This window comes from Coregonus clupeaformis, chromosome 3 (genome assembly GCF_020615455.1).
Source record: "Coregonus clupeaformis isolate EN_2021a chromosome 3, ASM2061545v1, whole genome shotgun sequence".
NCBI lineage: Eukaryota > Metazoa > Chordata > Actinopteri > Salmoniformes > Salmonidae > Coregonus > Coregonus clupeaformis.
This window is the reverse complement of record NC_059194.1, coordinates 28,604,915-28,619,766: the sequence shown is the minus strand read 5'-3', so window position 1 is coordinate 28,619,766 and position 14,852 is coordinate 28,604,915. Positions and strand designations below refer to the sequence as shown.

At 45.8% G+C, this 14,852-nt stretch overlaps 1 protein-coding gene across 28 annotated transcripts in view; it reads right to left on the bottom strand.

The window, feature by feature from the left end:
- Window positions 1-14,852, bottom strand: part of LOC121543687 (protocadherin alpha-C2) — a 180,698-nt gene that overhangs the window by 25,118 nt on the left and 140,728 nt on the right. Inside the window, exon 1 of one of the 28 annotated variants that reach the window (XM_041853975.2) lies at window positions 1,600-4,766. The exons of 26 other annotated variants lie outside the window; for them this stretch is intronic. In XM_041853975.2, coding sequence (XP_041709909.1) covers window positions 1,600-4,173 — 2,574 coding nt within the window. In that variant the 5' untranslated portion in view covers window positions 4,174-4,766. Of the gene's footprint in view, window positions 1-1,599; window positions 4,767-14,852 lie in introns of those variants that run through there. One more of the 28 variants, XM_041853796.2, reaches the window with a different exon arrangement.

The following is a 14,852-nucleotide window of genomic DNA, read 5'->3' as shown; positions in this document are numbered from 1 at the left end:
CGATTCGTATGATATGTTACAAATTCCAATTCGTACATGAAGTTACAAATGTGTATTAAAGCGCTTAAGATATGACAACCCTGCAGTCAGAACAGTTTCCTAGGGCAACAGTCACCAGTTTCCACTTTACATCTGACAGTAAGAATGAACCACTCCATTCATGATGTAAAGCCACCAGACACATAGCTACTAATAGTTTGTATCTGTTTTTCCCTGCTTCTCAAATGATGCCAAATGAATGAAAAAACTCTGTCTGTCTCCCACAAATTCCATTGCTAGCCCACCAAACCAAACTCAGGGCAATTGCCCTGAGCGTGACTGATCCACAGGGATTTTAATGGAGTAAGACCCATTACTATTTATGCTGGAGAGAGCAACACTAATGCCCAGACTATCTCTGTCCAGAGAGACCACACCAGACTAGTCTGTGCCCATTGGACCAGAACTAGAGGACCAATCAGATTGGTCTAGTACGACCTCACCCAGTCAATCACACTAACCCTTTACACACTAACCGTAACATTCCAATCAAGTTTCCAAAAGTCCGGTCAACTGTATAGACATGTTCTAGAATAAAGAAATCAAAGCAATCCCACTACCCCGTTTCTAAACCATGGGCCCCATATAATTTCTAAAACAATATAATCACGAATAACCAAGATATTTTTGAGTTGTCTCTTGAGTCTAGTTCTACTGACAAAAGGTTGTAGCACTACAGTACACAACAGAGAGAAGAAGAGAGTGGGAGATGGAGAGCGAGAGAGATGTTTTCCCTGAATATGAGTATTTTTATAACAGCTCTCTAAACGACCGCGGAGGAGCGAGGTGCATGAACATCTGATACCCTGAATCATCAGAAACAAACGCCAGCTCTCTAAAGAGGCTCCGAGCATCACACACACACACACACACACACACACACACACACACACACACACTCAATACAGAGATAAGAGCATATCCACCCACCAGCACAAACATGCACACAAACACACAGCTCCCACAAAGAAGCTTTGAGTTTGCCTGCACCATGCACAGCTAAAATCTAAACACATACACAAAGTGCTGGAGAAATTAGAGAACGTATTTTCTGATACTGCATGTATGTATGTAATGTACAGACAGAGCTCACAACAGAGCATTGCACACGCAAAACACCGTTACTACTGCAACACAATGCAATCCGTGCAGATTACCCAGGTAACCCAGGTAACCATCTGACAAAAATAAACAAAGGATAAAAATAAGAACTGGGAGGGGCACTGCGATTTTCAGGTTTTCGATTTTCAAGGCCGCTGTATAAATGATTTATGCGATGTCAAAATCTACCATATCTGCAACAAAAAAAATCCTAAATCAGATTAAAAAAGAGCGGAGTTTAATATTGCATAAACCCAACAAAAAATATGAAAGCTCCTCTACACCCCTCCCTGCATGAGAATTGTAAATGGCAAACACAGTTCCACAAAACACTGCCTAGGGGCAAAACCCAAATACTACATCTCCCAAAAAACCCAATGCATGAAACAGCTTTCCAGTTAGTTGGGATGTGTTGTTGGGATGGGATGACGGGACACACACACAGAGACACACACACACCTGTATCGCGGTTGCGTCTGGCATGCTGAGCCTGCGCACAAACATCTGGCTCTGTCCACTCTGACTGGTAACGTATCCCCCGGAGCCCCAGGTGCCGCTGTGGGGCCGGCCCGTGTTATAGAACATGAAGGTGTCGCTCCCCGATGTGGCCGTCATACATGTCTTATAGCAGTACGTTTTGGTCATGGAGCCGTTCCCCCGCACCTCGATGTAGTGAGGCTCCACCTTCAGGTCTCTCCGCAGAGCAACATTATTGTTGGGTTGACCCTGACCTCCTCCTCCACCTCCCCCTCCACCTCCACCTCGACTCAATGATCCTCCACCCCCGCCGGCCGAGGTGCCCCCCTCAGGGATTCTCTTCTGGGATACACAGCAGGGGGAGCAGGAGCCAGGCTGGGTGCAGTAGGCGTGGCAGCGGACGATGGCCAGCACCACAATGGTGACCAGGAACACAAAGGTGGTGGCGCTCAGGGCAACAATCAGGTAGAGGGTCACGTTGGAGAACAGTAGTGGGCTGTGAGGCCTGATGATACGTTTGGGGTCGGGGGTCAGCTTTGGCGGCAGCTCCATGACGTGCACATTGATGGTGGCGGTGGAGGAGAGCGGCGGGAGGCCATGGTCGCGGACGAGCACGGTGAGCAGGAAGGAGGTGGAGTTGTCCTCGCTAACGCGCCGCATGGTGCGGATCTCCCCCGTGTGCTCATGGACTTTAAACAGGTCCAGCTCGGAGGTGGTCTGCTCCAGGGCGTATACCAGCCAGGCGTTCTGACCCGCGTCCCCGTCCCACGCCACCACCTTGGTCACCAGAGCCCCCGCCTCTGCGTTCTTCATCAGCGTCTCGGTGGTCCGCGTCCCATTGGCTGGAGGATGGACTATCCTTGGGGAGTGGTCGTTCTGGTCCATGATGTAAACATAGACGGTTGCCACGCGACTGAGGGGCGGCACGCCACCATCCTGGGCTTTCACCTGGAAGTGGAACTCTCTGAGCTTCTCAAAGTCGAAGGCTCTCAGGGCATAGGCCTCACCCGTGTCGGGTTTGATGCTCACGTAGCTCGCCACGGGGATTCCGTGGTTGTTGTCATTGAGGACGGTGTAGGTGATGCGAGCGTTCTCCCCGGCGTCTGCGTCCAGAGCCTTCACCACGCACATTGAGGCGCCGGGCGCGTTGTTCTCCGTCATGTACACCGTGTAGGACGTCTGTTCGAAGCGAGGAGGGTTGTCATTGACATCCGCCACGTCAACTTTAATGGTCATGTGTGAGGAGAGGGCCGGGGTCCCTCCGTCAATGGCGGTTACTGTGACGTTGTAGGTGGAGATGGTTTCCCGGTCCAGGAAGGCAGAGGTGACTAAGGTGTAGTGGTTCCGGAAGGACTTGATCTTAAAAGGGAGGCCAGGTTGGATCTCCAGGGTCACCTGTTTGTTCTGGCCGGAGTCCCGGTCGTTAACGCTGATCAAGGCCACCACTGTGTCCGCCCGGGCGTCCTCACGGACTGGGCTGGACAGAGATGACAGCACGATCTCTGGGATATTGTCGTTCACATCCAAAACCTCTACCACCACTTTACAGTGGACGGCCACTGCAGAAGTGCCCCTGTCCATAGCTTGTATGTACATCTCATAGGAGTTAGTCTCCTCATAGTCTATGTTGTTCTTCACTCTGATCTCTCCTGTATCTGTATCCATGGAGAACATTTGTCTCACCCTCTCTGGGGTGTAACTGCTGAAAGAGTAAAACACCTCCCCGTTTGTGCCTTCATCCGGGTCTGTGGCGTTTAACTTTATCACCAGAGCGCCCTTGGGCGAGTTCTCTAACAGTTTCACTTTGTACACGGAGTTGTCGAACGCGGGCACATTGTCGTTGGAATCCAGGACATGCACGTTGATTTTGGCTGTGCCCGTGCGCGCCGGGGTGCCTCCGTCCACAGCTGTCAGTATGAACTGATGAGACGGTGTATGCTCGCGGTCAAATGGTTTTTTGAGCACGAGCTCGATGTGCTTGCTGTTTGCCACGGGCTTGTTGGAGTCCAGCGCGAGGTGGTCGTTGTTGCTGAGCCGGTAGAGCCGAACCGAATTTGAGCCGTCATCTGGATCCTGCGCGCCTTCGATGGGGAACCGGGACCCCGTTACGGCGGACTCCGAGATCTCCAACTGGTACTCGTCCCGGGGGAACTGTGGCGAGTTGTCATTCGCATCCAGAATCTCCACCTCCACGTTGTGCACCTCGAGCGGGTTCTCAACCACCACCTCTAGGTTGAGGAAACAGGTGCCGCTGAATTCACACAGCGTCTCCCGGTCGATGCGGTCACTCACCGACAGCTTGCCGTTTTTATGATTTATGTTGAAATATCTCCTTGCGCTGTCCGAGGTGATTCGGATGCGTCGGGAGGAGAGCTTTCGCAGGTCCAGCCCCAAATCTCGAACAATGTCGCCGACCACAGCCCCGTTCTCCAGCTCCTCCGGAATGGTGTATCGTATTTGTGCATTTGTAAGGCCACTGAGTAGAAAAATTACCAAATAAAAAGTAAAAGGCACATTCTGCGTTATGCTGTAACAGCATCGCGCCGCCACAGCCATCGCAAGCAGGCAGGATCCGCAGACGGATTAGAGAAAGCTTTCCGCCTTTTTAGCTTGCCGTGCGTCCCCTCCCGCCACATTAAAAACTGTGGAAGAGTCCGTGCGTTACCCCCTACTATGTGCAGGACGACCAAAGCATCCTCTCCTGTACAGGTGCTTGTTTAAAAGGACGTTTTTCCGTTAAATCCATGTTTCCTTTGTCTGTTTGGTTACTGCTTTTTTTTTTATCTTCTCTCTCCTCCGCGCGGCTGACTCTTGTTTCCCTCTCACGGGTGCTGCCTATCGCTTTCTCCCTCTCTCTCTCTCCTCTCTCTCCTTCCCCCTCCCTCTCTCCCTCTCTGTGCGATGGTGTCTGTGGGCCGCGGGGGAGGGGGGAGCCGTGCTCTCAAACGATGCTGGCTGCATTTCAGAACCTCCAAATGAAAACAGCGTCAAATTAAAATTAAAATCACATTCACACATCGGGAATACGAATACTCATTTTATCTCAATCAATGCATCATTATTTTCAACCGTCGATCGTTTTTGATATTTCTAAGAGAATGCATTTGAGCGGACTCGTAGTTTTTTTTTATATCCGAGGGAGTGAGAGCGAGCGAGTGCCACCGCCCTTTTCATTGTGTGCTGTGATACATTGCCGATCTGTTTAATAAGTACGCCCAGGCGATTACTTCTCTCTTTTCATTGATCCAAACCAGAAATTACACCAAAGCTCGAAGAAATAGAAATAAAACGAGTAACGGATATTGAATCGAATAAAAAGGCTATGGAAATAGGGTTAATACACCCCTTAACTAAAATATATAAATATATATGTTTCATTGTATTTGTGCAGCAATTATCATCATAAAATGAATCATTTAATTGTAAGTATAAGCACAGCAGCTTTGGAAACATTTAGGCTACATCATTCTAGTAATGAGGGGATCTGTCCTTGAAATGCATCGATGGATTCAACAGGGCAATGCAAATCGAGTCAGGGCTGAGCATTAAAAGATGGAGTTAACAACACACACTCCTAGAAAAAAAATGTTATTTTTGGTTCTACATAGGCTACCTATAACGTTTTGGTTCTCTGGACGAGATTAAAGAACCCTTTAGTTTACTAAAAAGGTGCTATATACTCAATATATACAAAAGTATGTGGACACCTCTTCAAATGATTGGATTTGGCTATTTCAACCACACCCGTTGCTGACAGGTGTATAAAATCGAGCACACAGCCATGCAATCTCCATAGACAAACATTGGCAGCAGAATGGCCTTACTGAACAGCTCAGTGACTTTCAACGTGGCACCGTCATAGGATGCCACCTTTCCAACAAGTCAGTTTGTCAAATTTCTGCCCTGCTAGAGCTGCCCCTGTCAACTGTAAGTGCTGTTATTGTGAAGTGGAAAGGTCTAGGAGCAACAACGGCTCCGCCACAAAGTGGTAGGCAACACAAGCTCACAGAACGGGACCGTCGAGTGCTGAAGCGCTTAACGCATAAAAATCGTCTGTCCTCGGTTGCAACACTCACTACCGAGTTCCAAACTTTCTCTGGAAGCAATGTTAGCACAAGAACTGTTAGTCGGGAGCTTCATGAAATGTGTTTCCATGGCCGAGCATCCACACACAAGCCTAAGATCACCATATGCAATGTCAAGCGTTGGCTGGAGTGGTGTAAAGCTTGCCACCATTGGACTCTGGAGCGGTGAAAACGCGTTCTCTGGAGTGATGAATCACGCTTCACCATCTGGCAGTCCGACGGACAAATCTGGGGTTGGCGGATGCCAGGAGAACGCTACCTGTCCCAATGCATAGAAGGAAGCAGAATAGATTTTTTTTTGTTCGCTGTAACTAATGGACAAAGTTGTATTGTAAACAAGTCAGCCAGAGTTGACGTGGGCCATCATTCAAATAAAGAGATGCCTGGCCACCAGTGCATATTTCCAAACTATGTTAGCATATAATGACAATACATTTGAAAAACTATGCTGGTATTCTTTTGTCCATTATTTAATTGTTCATTGAATTATATTCTTAGCTATAAATATTACTATTTAATAGCCATAATTCATAAATGGCACCATGCAGGGTTCTATATGGAACCATTTTGGTTCAGTGAAGAAGAACCTCTAGGGTTCTGATCAAAGAACCCTATCAAAGGGTTCTATATATAACTTTTAGGGGTTCCATATATATTTAGCAAGCGATTGAACCCTTTTTGGTTCTATAAGGAACCTTTTTTTCTAAGAGTGCAGAGACAATAGAACGAGCAAAACAACACAAAACGAAATAAATAAAAGCTGAATGCTAACTAAGAATGCGTTATAGGATTTTATTCAACGCCTTTCCCCCTCGGTTCTCCTCTCCTCTATTTGAACTCGTTCAGCAGCTCTCAAAGCAAAGTGAGCTGTGTCCAGCGCTCTGTCGCTGTCAACGAGCCCTAGTGCTGAAAGACAATTCAGACGTCATTGGCTGCTCGCGATCTCCTCTCACTTATTGCCCGGAGAGTGACAGCTGGGTTGATCATACAGTATATTAAGATTACAGGGGTACTTGGCTGCCGCTCCAGATTCACATCATATTCCTCGCAGCACACAGGATCCCCCCCTTTAGGCCAATATGTTGTCATATGAAGCATGTTCACTCCGGGTGAGCGAGCGAAACGAACCAGGTCGTCAACAAGATGGTCGAGACTTGCCCCCTCCCCACATCTGTCAAAACAAACTAGCATGCCCTCTACTGTCAGACCCAAATTGCTGAAATAGTATAGAGCGTGTGCACATTGCAGATGTGGAAAGCGTGGGCACGAAGAATTTAGACAAATTTCGATCCCTTGACAAGTTACTCTGCATATCCTATTAAAATTAAAATAATGTAATATTCCACCTGATGTAGAAGCCCAACATCATTTTGTTAATTAATTTTAATTAATTAATTTTACACACAAATAGGCTAACTCCTGTCAGTTTTAGAAATAGCTTTGCGGGCAGTTTACACCAGCAATGGTCATTTAATAGCCTGGCAGACATTAATATACACACACTGCCGTGGCTCCTGGCGACTTGATATACTTTCATTGATCCATTAAAAAGTGGACCTCAGCTTTATAGACGATTGTGAGGTGTGTTCATGTATTGAAAATCATGCGCCACTGCCGCTTCTGGATTATTACACTGGACACATTGTCTGGCTATATTAAATAGACTATATTTCAAATGTAGAATGCATATAATTCCACAACCAACGGTAGGCCTACATCTACGGTTGAGTTGGGGTTAAGCTTTAGCTGGTTCCTCATATAAATTCGACTCCATATCTCAAACACCTCAAACATCTGGCCATGGGCCCGAGGTGGCTTACTGCGCATGTCTTGCCGCAGGTGGTCTGGTAGTGGCGTTAAATACCCACATCATCCCTCTCAGACTTTCCTCCTAATTAGTACAGTCTGAACCCATGTACCCCTATTAGAATCCAATTTAAATCGGATTCAATTCAATTAAGAGGGGCCTCTACTACTAAAGCAATCAGTACGACAAAGTGAGGGGGAGGATCTTTCGACACTGCCTAATTTATTTTCTATACCGAAGGCATGCAGCGGTTCAAAATGAATTGAATCGCTGCTCTCGTCTCATCTTCGATCCTTTTACCTCTTGAAGAGCTCTCAATAGTTGGATAACACTCAGACAGGCACCAGTTTGCTAGACAATCGGCTTTTATAACAGTCAAATTAATTGAGTCATACAGTGAGTGCAGTGCCATTCAAAGCACCACTGGGACAAACAGTCCATTGTGACCTAAACGCAGGGCCGGCTCTACTGGGTGGCAAAGCCGGGCATAGACACCCCAGATAGAATTTGTGCCCCCCAGGTTTTGTTTCCCCATAAATATAACATATGGTATATGCATTACAATGCCCTTAGCGCAGACATGGACAGAGGCTATATGCCTCCTCAACCTGGTCTCAGAGCATTTCGTATTATTCTGTACGGAAATCCGAGATACCCCTTTTAGTACGATATGTTACGTTTCGTATGGTATGTATTAATTTGTGGATGTCCATCACCCATTTCATATGATATGTTAGGAATTACAAATCATATTATATGTCACGAATTAGAAAAACGTACAATATATGAATGCACCAATTTTATAAGGTGAATGCACCAATTTGTAAGTCGCTCTGAATAAGAGCGTCTGCTAAATGACGTAAATGTAAATGTAAATGAATTTGCAAAAACTACAGTATGTTACGAATTGGCAAAACATATGATATGTTACGAATTCTAGCTAGGTGGCTAGGAGGCTAACGTTAGCTAGCTGGCTAATGTTAGCTAGGCTAGGGGTTAGGGTTAGGGGTTAGGGTTAAGTTTAGGAGTTAGGTTAAAGGGTTAAGGTTAGGGTTAGCTAACATGCTAAGTAGTTGCAAAGTAGATAAAAAGTAGTAGAAAAGTTGCTAATTAGTGAAAATGTTAAAGTTGTCTGTGATGAGATTCAAACTCCCAACCTTTGGGTTGCTAGACATAACCATCTGTCTTATGTAACCATACCATACATAACATATCATACTAATTTTCTGTCCCGGATTTACATTTGCTATGTTATGTCTAGCCTATGAGACCAGGCTGATATGCCAGGTGTGCGCTTGGGATCTGAGGTGGGTGGAGAAAGGGGGGGATGTAATAATTTAATATGTAGTAGTTAAAATCCAAAAATGCATTCTGATTGGGCACCTAATCATGCAATGTCATAAGGTAAAGCCTTCATTACCTTGTTTAGGAAGCTCATTGGATCCCACCCAGGGCGGGGTCAAATTTTGCAGACATCTACAGCTAATAATAAGCTAGCTAGTATCCACTAACTTCGTTAAGTGTTGGTAGCAGCGCACTGAATAATTATAGCTGGCTAAGCTTTGATCATCATGGATATCCGAAAATGGCGGAGGACCATGTCGAGAGCGATGCCGAACTCATCTAGTAGCCTGTTTACCACCGAAGTTGAGAAGCCTATAGCAGCAAATGTAATACCCACTGACCAACAGGATCGAGAAGAGCCAGGGCCTAGCACCAGCAGCACGAGGGTAACATCACAACAAGCACCTGCACCTCCGTTACCCCAGCCACTAGCGCTTGACGACCTGTTGGATCGAACCAAAACTGAACCAGTGGAAGCAGAGTGTATTGTAGTTCGCACATTCTTACAAAGTGAAATCACAATCACAGCCAGCAACAACAAATGGACCCCACTCAGTGTTCTTCAAAGATACGGCAGGCCTTTGTCAGCAATGTCGACTGTGCTGTTGGCACTGAAACATGGATTTAAAATGCTCCCTCAGGCATGTCATCCTGGAGCCGGCCTGATTAACATTTGGGACATCTACAGCAATGTGCGAAAATTCCTTCTACACCCTGAAGAACATATTCAGTGAACACAGACACAGCGTGTTACATCAGATCAACAAAAAGCCCAGCTCGTCCTGCTGGCATTTGAGAGGGACCTGACAAGTAGACTCCCGAGTGGCGCAGTGGTCTAAGGCTCTGCATCGCAGTGCTAGCTGTGCCGCTAGAGATCCTGGTTCGAATCCAGGCTCTGTCGTAGCCGGCCGCGACCAGGAGACCCATGGGGCGGCGCACAATTGGCCCAGCGTCGTCCAGGGGAGGGGATGGCCCCCTGTGGTAGAGCATGGCGTTGGTAGAGCATGGCGTTTGCAACGCCAGGGTTGTGGGTTTGATTCCCACAGGGGGCCAGTATGAAAAAATAATGTATGCACTAACTAACTGTACGTCGCTCTGGATAAGAGCGTCTGCTAAATGACTAAAATGTAAATGTAAGTACATTTCGCCAGGAAGGACAATGGAATCAGAAACTTGTCATAAGGTTCAACGCAGCATGGAGGAGGCTGCAACACTTCCCTTGCCAGAATAATTAATTCAATGGTTTTCCCTCATGTAAGTCTACTGGTTGTTTTGGCAGATTTTTGAATGTAATGTATAGTTTAGGTCTTTGCTTTTTACTTCAATGCATCTTTTAGATTTATCTGTGATTCTTAATGTCATTGCCTGCTTTTATGGGTGCAATTGATATATACTGTATACATACAGGTTTGCGTTATTTGATGGGTATAGGGACAATGATCAATGTAACCTATTTGTTGTGCTCCGAGGTGAGCCCTGTCGCGGTGTTCCTGTTGTCCGGCTGTCCACTCCGGTGGTGATGAAATTGGCAGTACATCTAATGTTATGCTTTCATCGCGCTGACTGGCTGTAGCCTTCTGTGTGCTGTTTTAATGAGCGCATCTTGGGCTACCAGTCTTCGTGGGGCTTCTCCTCAACATCGCGTGCTTTCTTGTTTGCAAAATGACAGTTGTGTAGATGGCTGCATTTTAGATAGGCCTACATTTTTGTAAATGTTGTATGTCGCAGTAGTAGGACCAATACGGTGTGTAGCCTGGTAAAGTGAGTAGGCAAACGTTCACTCTGTTATCATTACATTTACATTTTAGTCATTTAGCAGACGCTCTTATCCAAAGCGACTTACAGTTAGTGAGTGCATACATTATTTTTATTTATTTTCATGGCCCCCTGTGGGAATCGAACCCACAACCCTGGCGTTGCAAACCCTGGCGTTGCAAATGCCATGCTCTACCAACTGAGCTACATCCCTGCCGGCCATTCCCTCCACTACCCTGGGCCAATTGTGCGCCGCCCCATGGGTCTATGCATTACACATTAGTTGTGTGATAGGCTATTGTAAAAGTGATGTCAATACTATGAGAACGACACATAGCCTAATTTTTCGCCCCCTCCCTGCTTTCTTGCTATAATGTGTGTGTGTGTGTGTGTGTGTGTGTGTGTGTGTGTGTGTATTGCTCTCGGAATGGGCATTTCATCTTATTCGTGGCAGATTCACATTGGCTACGGCAGGTAGGACATTTCACATCAGAAATGCCTAAGGAATATGCACTTAGTTTGATTATGTTTGCTTTTCTGAAACTGTCCCACACAGAAAATATTGCGCACATGGAGAAGTGGCGGCTTGGTTACGCTCATAGCATATTGTCACATATTCGACAGAAATGTAGCCTATAGTTCTAATTATTGAATTTTAAGCTATGAAGCCTGTAAGAATCTTTGATAGCATAGGGGTGCTCATCCTGTCGAGTTGATCTGAGCGTGTTGGTAGGCCTACCGCAGCTAGGGCTGCATTTCAGATACAAGAAAGATGTGCTCCCCACTACGACATGTGTGCTATTATATAAAGCGACGGTTGTTCATGTTTACGGCTACATTTCAGATATATATTTGTACATTTGAAAAGTAGTAAGACCAATCTACCTTGTGTTATTAGGGCTCTAAAGCAATACTACTACCATGGATTTAAAATGCCCCCTCAGACATGTCTTCCTGGAGCCGGGCCTGCCTAAACGGTGATGTCATTGAATGCTGATCTCATCCTATTGATTTATTCAATCACAAAGGAAACTGTCTGGGAAACTACTAGCATAACCTGGAGCTCATTTACTTTTAAAAATGATTCAAACTCAATTTTGTTTTCATCAGTTACAAAATTGGTTCAGCCAGTTGTCATTCATTGGTGTGTATGTCTATTTCTGGGTAAATCACACATTCAGGTTAGTAAGCACAGCCTTAGTTATAGGCCTATATCCGTATGGTAGACTGAGCATCAAGATGTTGTGCTGTGTTTGTTTGGGACCGTGTGACCTCAGAGAGCCCTAGTGACAGTCTGATTCACGCAACACGCCCACACAACCCTCCCCTCTCCCGGTGCGGCTCCAGCTCTCCTCCACTGACCCCTCTGCCCACGGCAATGACATGCGCTCGCAGCCCGCAAGACGGCCGCTGAGCAGTGAGTCACTCCGATGCTACAAGTGGATGGATAGATAGCTGAGTGACTCTTCTTCACACTCCAAAGCGAGGCTGAGGAGGTGGCGAACTGGAGAGCTGGAGAGATGCAATGGAAGAGAGCAGAGATGGAGGTGCAACGGAACTTGAGTTACAGTTGAAGTCGGAAGTTTACATACACCTTAGCCAAATACATTTAAACTCTGTTTTTCACAATTCCTGACATTTAATCAGAGTAAAAAGTCCCTGTTTAAGGTCAGTTAGGATCACCACTTTATTTTAAGAATGTGAAATGTCAGAATAATAGTAAAGAGAATGATTTATTCCAGCTTTTATTTCTTTCATCACGTTCCCAGTGGGTCAGAAGTTTACATACACTCAATTAGTATTTGGTAGCATTGCCTTTCAAATTATTATTATTATATATATATATTTTTATTTTTTATTTTTTTGTCATTTAGCAGACACTCTTATCCAGAGCGACTTACAGTTAGTGCATACATTATTTTTTGTATTTTTCATACTGGCCCCCCATGGGAATCAAACCCACAACCCTGGCGTTGCAAACGCCATGCTCGACCAACTGAGCTACATCCCTGCCGGCCATTCCCTTCCCTACCCTGGACGACGCTGGGCCAATTGTGCGCCGCCCCATTGGTCTATGGGGTTTAACTTGGGTCAAACATTTCGGGTAGCCTTCCACAAGCTTCCCACAATAAGTTGGGTGAATTTTGGCCCATTCCTCCTGACAGAGCTGGTGTAACTGAGTCAGGTTTGTAGGCCTCCTTGCTTGCAGACGCTTTTTCAGTTCTGCCCACACATTTTCTATAGGATTGAGGTCAGAGCTTTGTGATGGCCACTCCAATACCTTGACTTTGTTTTCCTTAAGCCATTTTGCCACAACTTTGGAAGTATGCTTGGGGTCATTGTCCATTTGGAAGACCCATTTGCGACCAAGCTTTAACTTCCTGACTGATGTCTTGAGATGTTGATTCAATATATCCACATAATTTTCCTTCCTCATGATGCCATCTATTTTGTGAAGTGCACCAGTCCCTCCTGCAGCAAAGCACCCCCCAAGCATGATGCTGTCACCCCGTGCTTCATGGTTGGGATGGTGTTCTTCGGCTTGCAAGAGACCCCCTTTTTCTTCCAAACATAATGATGGTCATTATGGCCAAACAGTTCTATTTTTGATTCATCAGACCAGAAGACATTTATCCAAAAAGTACGATCTTTGTCCCAATGTGCAGTTGCAAACCGTAGTCTGGCTTTTTTATGGCGGTTTTGGAGCAGTGGCTTCTTCCTTGCTGTGTGGCCTTTCAGGTTATGTCGATATAGACCTCGTTTTACTGTGATATAGATACTTTTGTACCTGTTTCCTCCTGCATCTTCACAAGGTCCTTTGCTGTTGTTCTGGGATTGATTTGCACTCTAGGAGACAGAATGCATCTCCTTCCTGAGCGGTATGACGACTGCGTGATCCCATGGTGTTTATACTTGCATACTATTGTTTGTACAACTGAACGTGGTACCTTCAGGCATTTGGAAATTGCTCCCAACGATGAACCAGATTTGTGGAGGTCTACAATTTCTTTTCTGAGGTCTTGGTTGTTTCTTTTGATTTTCCCATGATGTCAAGCAAAGAGGCACTGAGTTTGAAGGTAGGCCTTGAAATACATCCACAGGTACACCTCCAATTGACTCAAATTATGTAAATTAGCCTATCAGAAGCTTCTAAAGTCATTACATAATTTTCTGGAATTTTCCAAGCTGTTTATAGGCACAGTCAACTTAGTGTATGTAAACTTCTGACCCACTGGAATTGTGATACAGTGAATTATAAGTGAAATAATCTGTCTGTAAACAATTGTTGGAAAAATTACTTGTGTCATGCATAAAGTAGATGTCCTAACCGACTTGCCAAAACTATAGTTTGTTAACAAGAAATTTGTGGAGTGGTTGAAAAACGAGTTTTAATGACTCCAACCTAAGTGTATGTAAACTTCCGACTTCAACTGTAGGTTGGATGGACCGAGAGGAACGTTTTTCTTTGTACAGAGTTGGACGTTTCTATTTTACACATCCGCTCTCCTTTCTTTTTTTCAACGCCCAATTTAACTGAGCTGTGGAGATGACACAGCAGGGGTTTCGTGTCGGTCCGTACTCGTGAGTCTCAGAGGCATGCGAGCAGCAGCGCTACCCCTGACATTTAGCAGATTCTCCCAGTGGGGCGCCCAAGCTCCATGTTTACGGCAATTTGAGACAGGGATGAAAAGAGGCGACTGTTATCTCGTCAATTACACACACCACGGGATTTCCACCTGGCCTTTTTCCACCTCGCTCCCTTGTCTGCCTTGCTCTCTTTCGTGTTCTGCTCTTCTCTCTCTATCTGTCTATTGGGATGTTTGTACATGGGCAGGTAACTGACATCTCTCTCACTGTACCTGTTAGAATCCGCCCATCTGTTCCACCGTTAATTGCACGCCACAGATCTGTGGTTTATTTCATTTCACTCAAGGGGCTCGAGATTAAGTATCTCAATTCCTCCTCCGCTAGACGAACAGACGTCTGTCTCGCCAGAACAAACACAGTACATGTCCCAATTCTCTTAAATGGCTCCCTCTCTCTGCTTTTGTCCTTTCACCACTGACTGAAGGGTGAAAACATATATTCTGCCTCTCTGTCTCCCTCTATCCCATCTCTCTCCTCACCAACCTTTACTGTCTCTTTCCTCTCTTCTTGCAATCCTCCCCTACTCTTCCCCTTCCCCCCTCTCACCACCCCCTCTCTTCCCCTCTCTCACTCTCACCACCCCCTCTCTTCCCCCC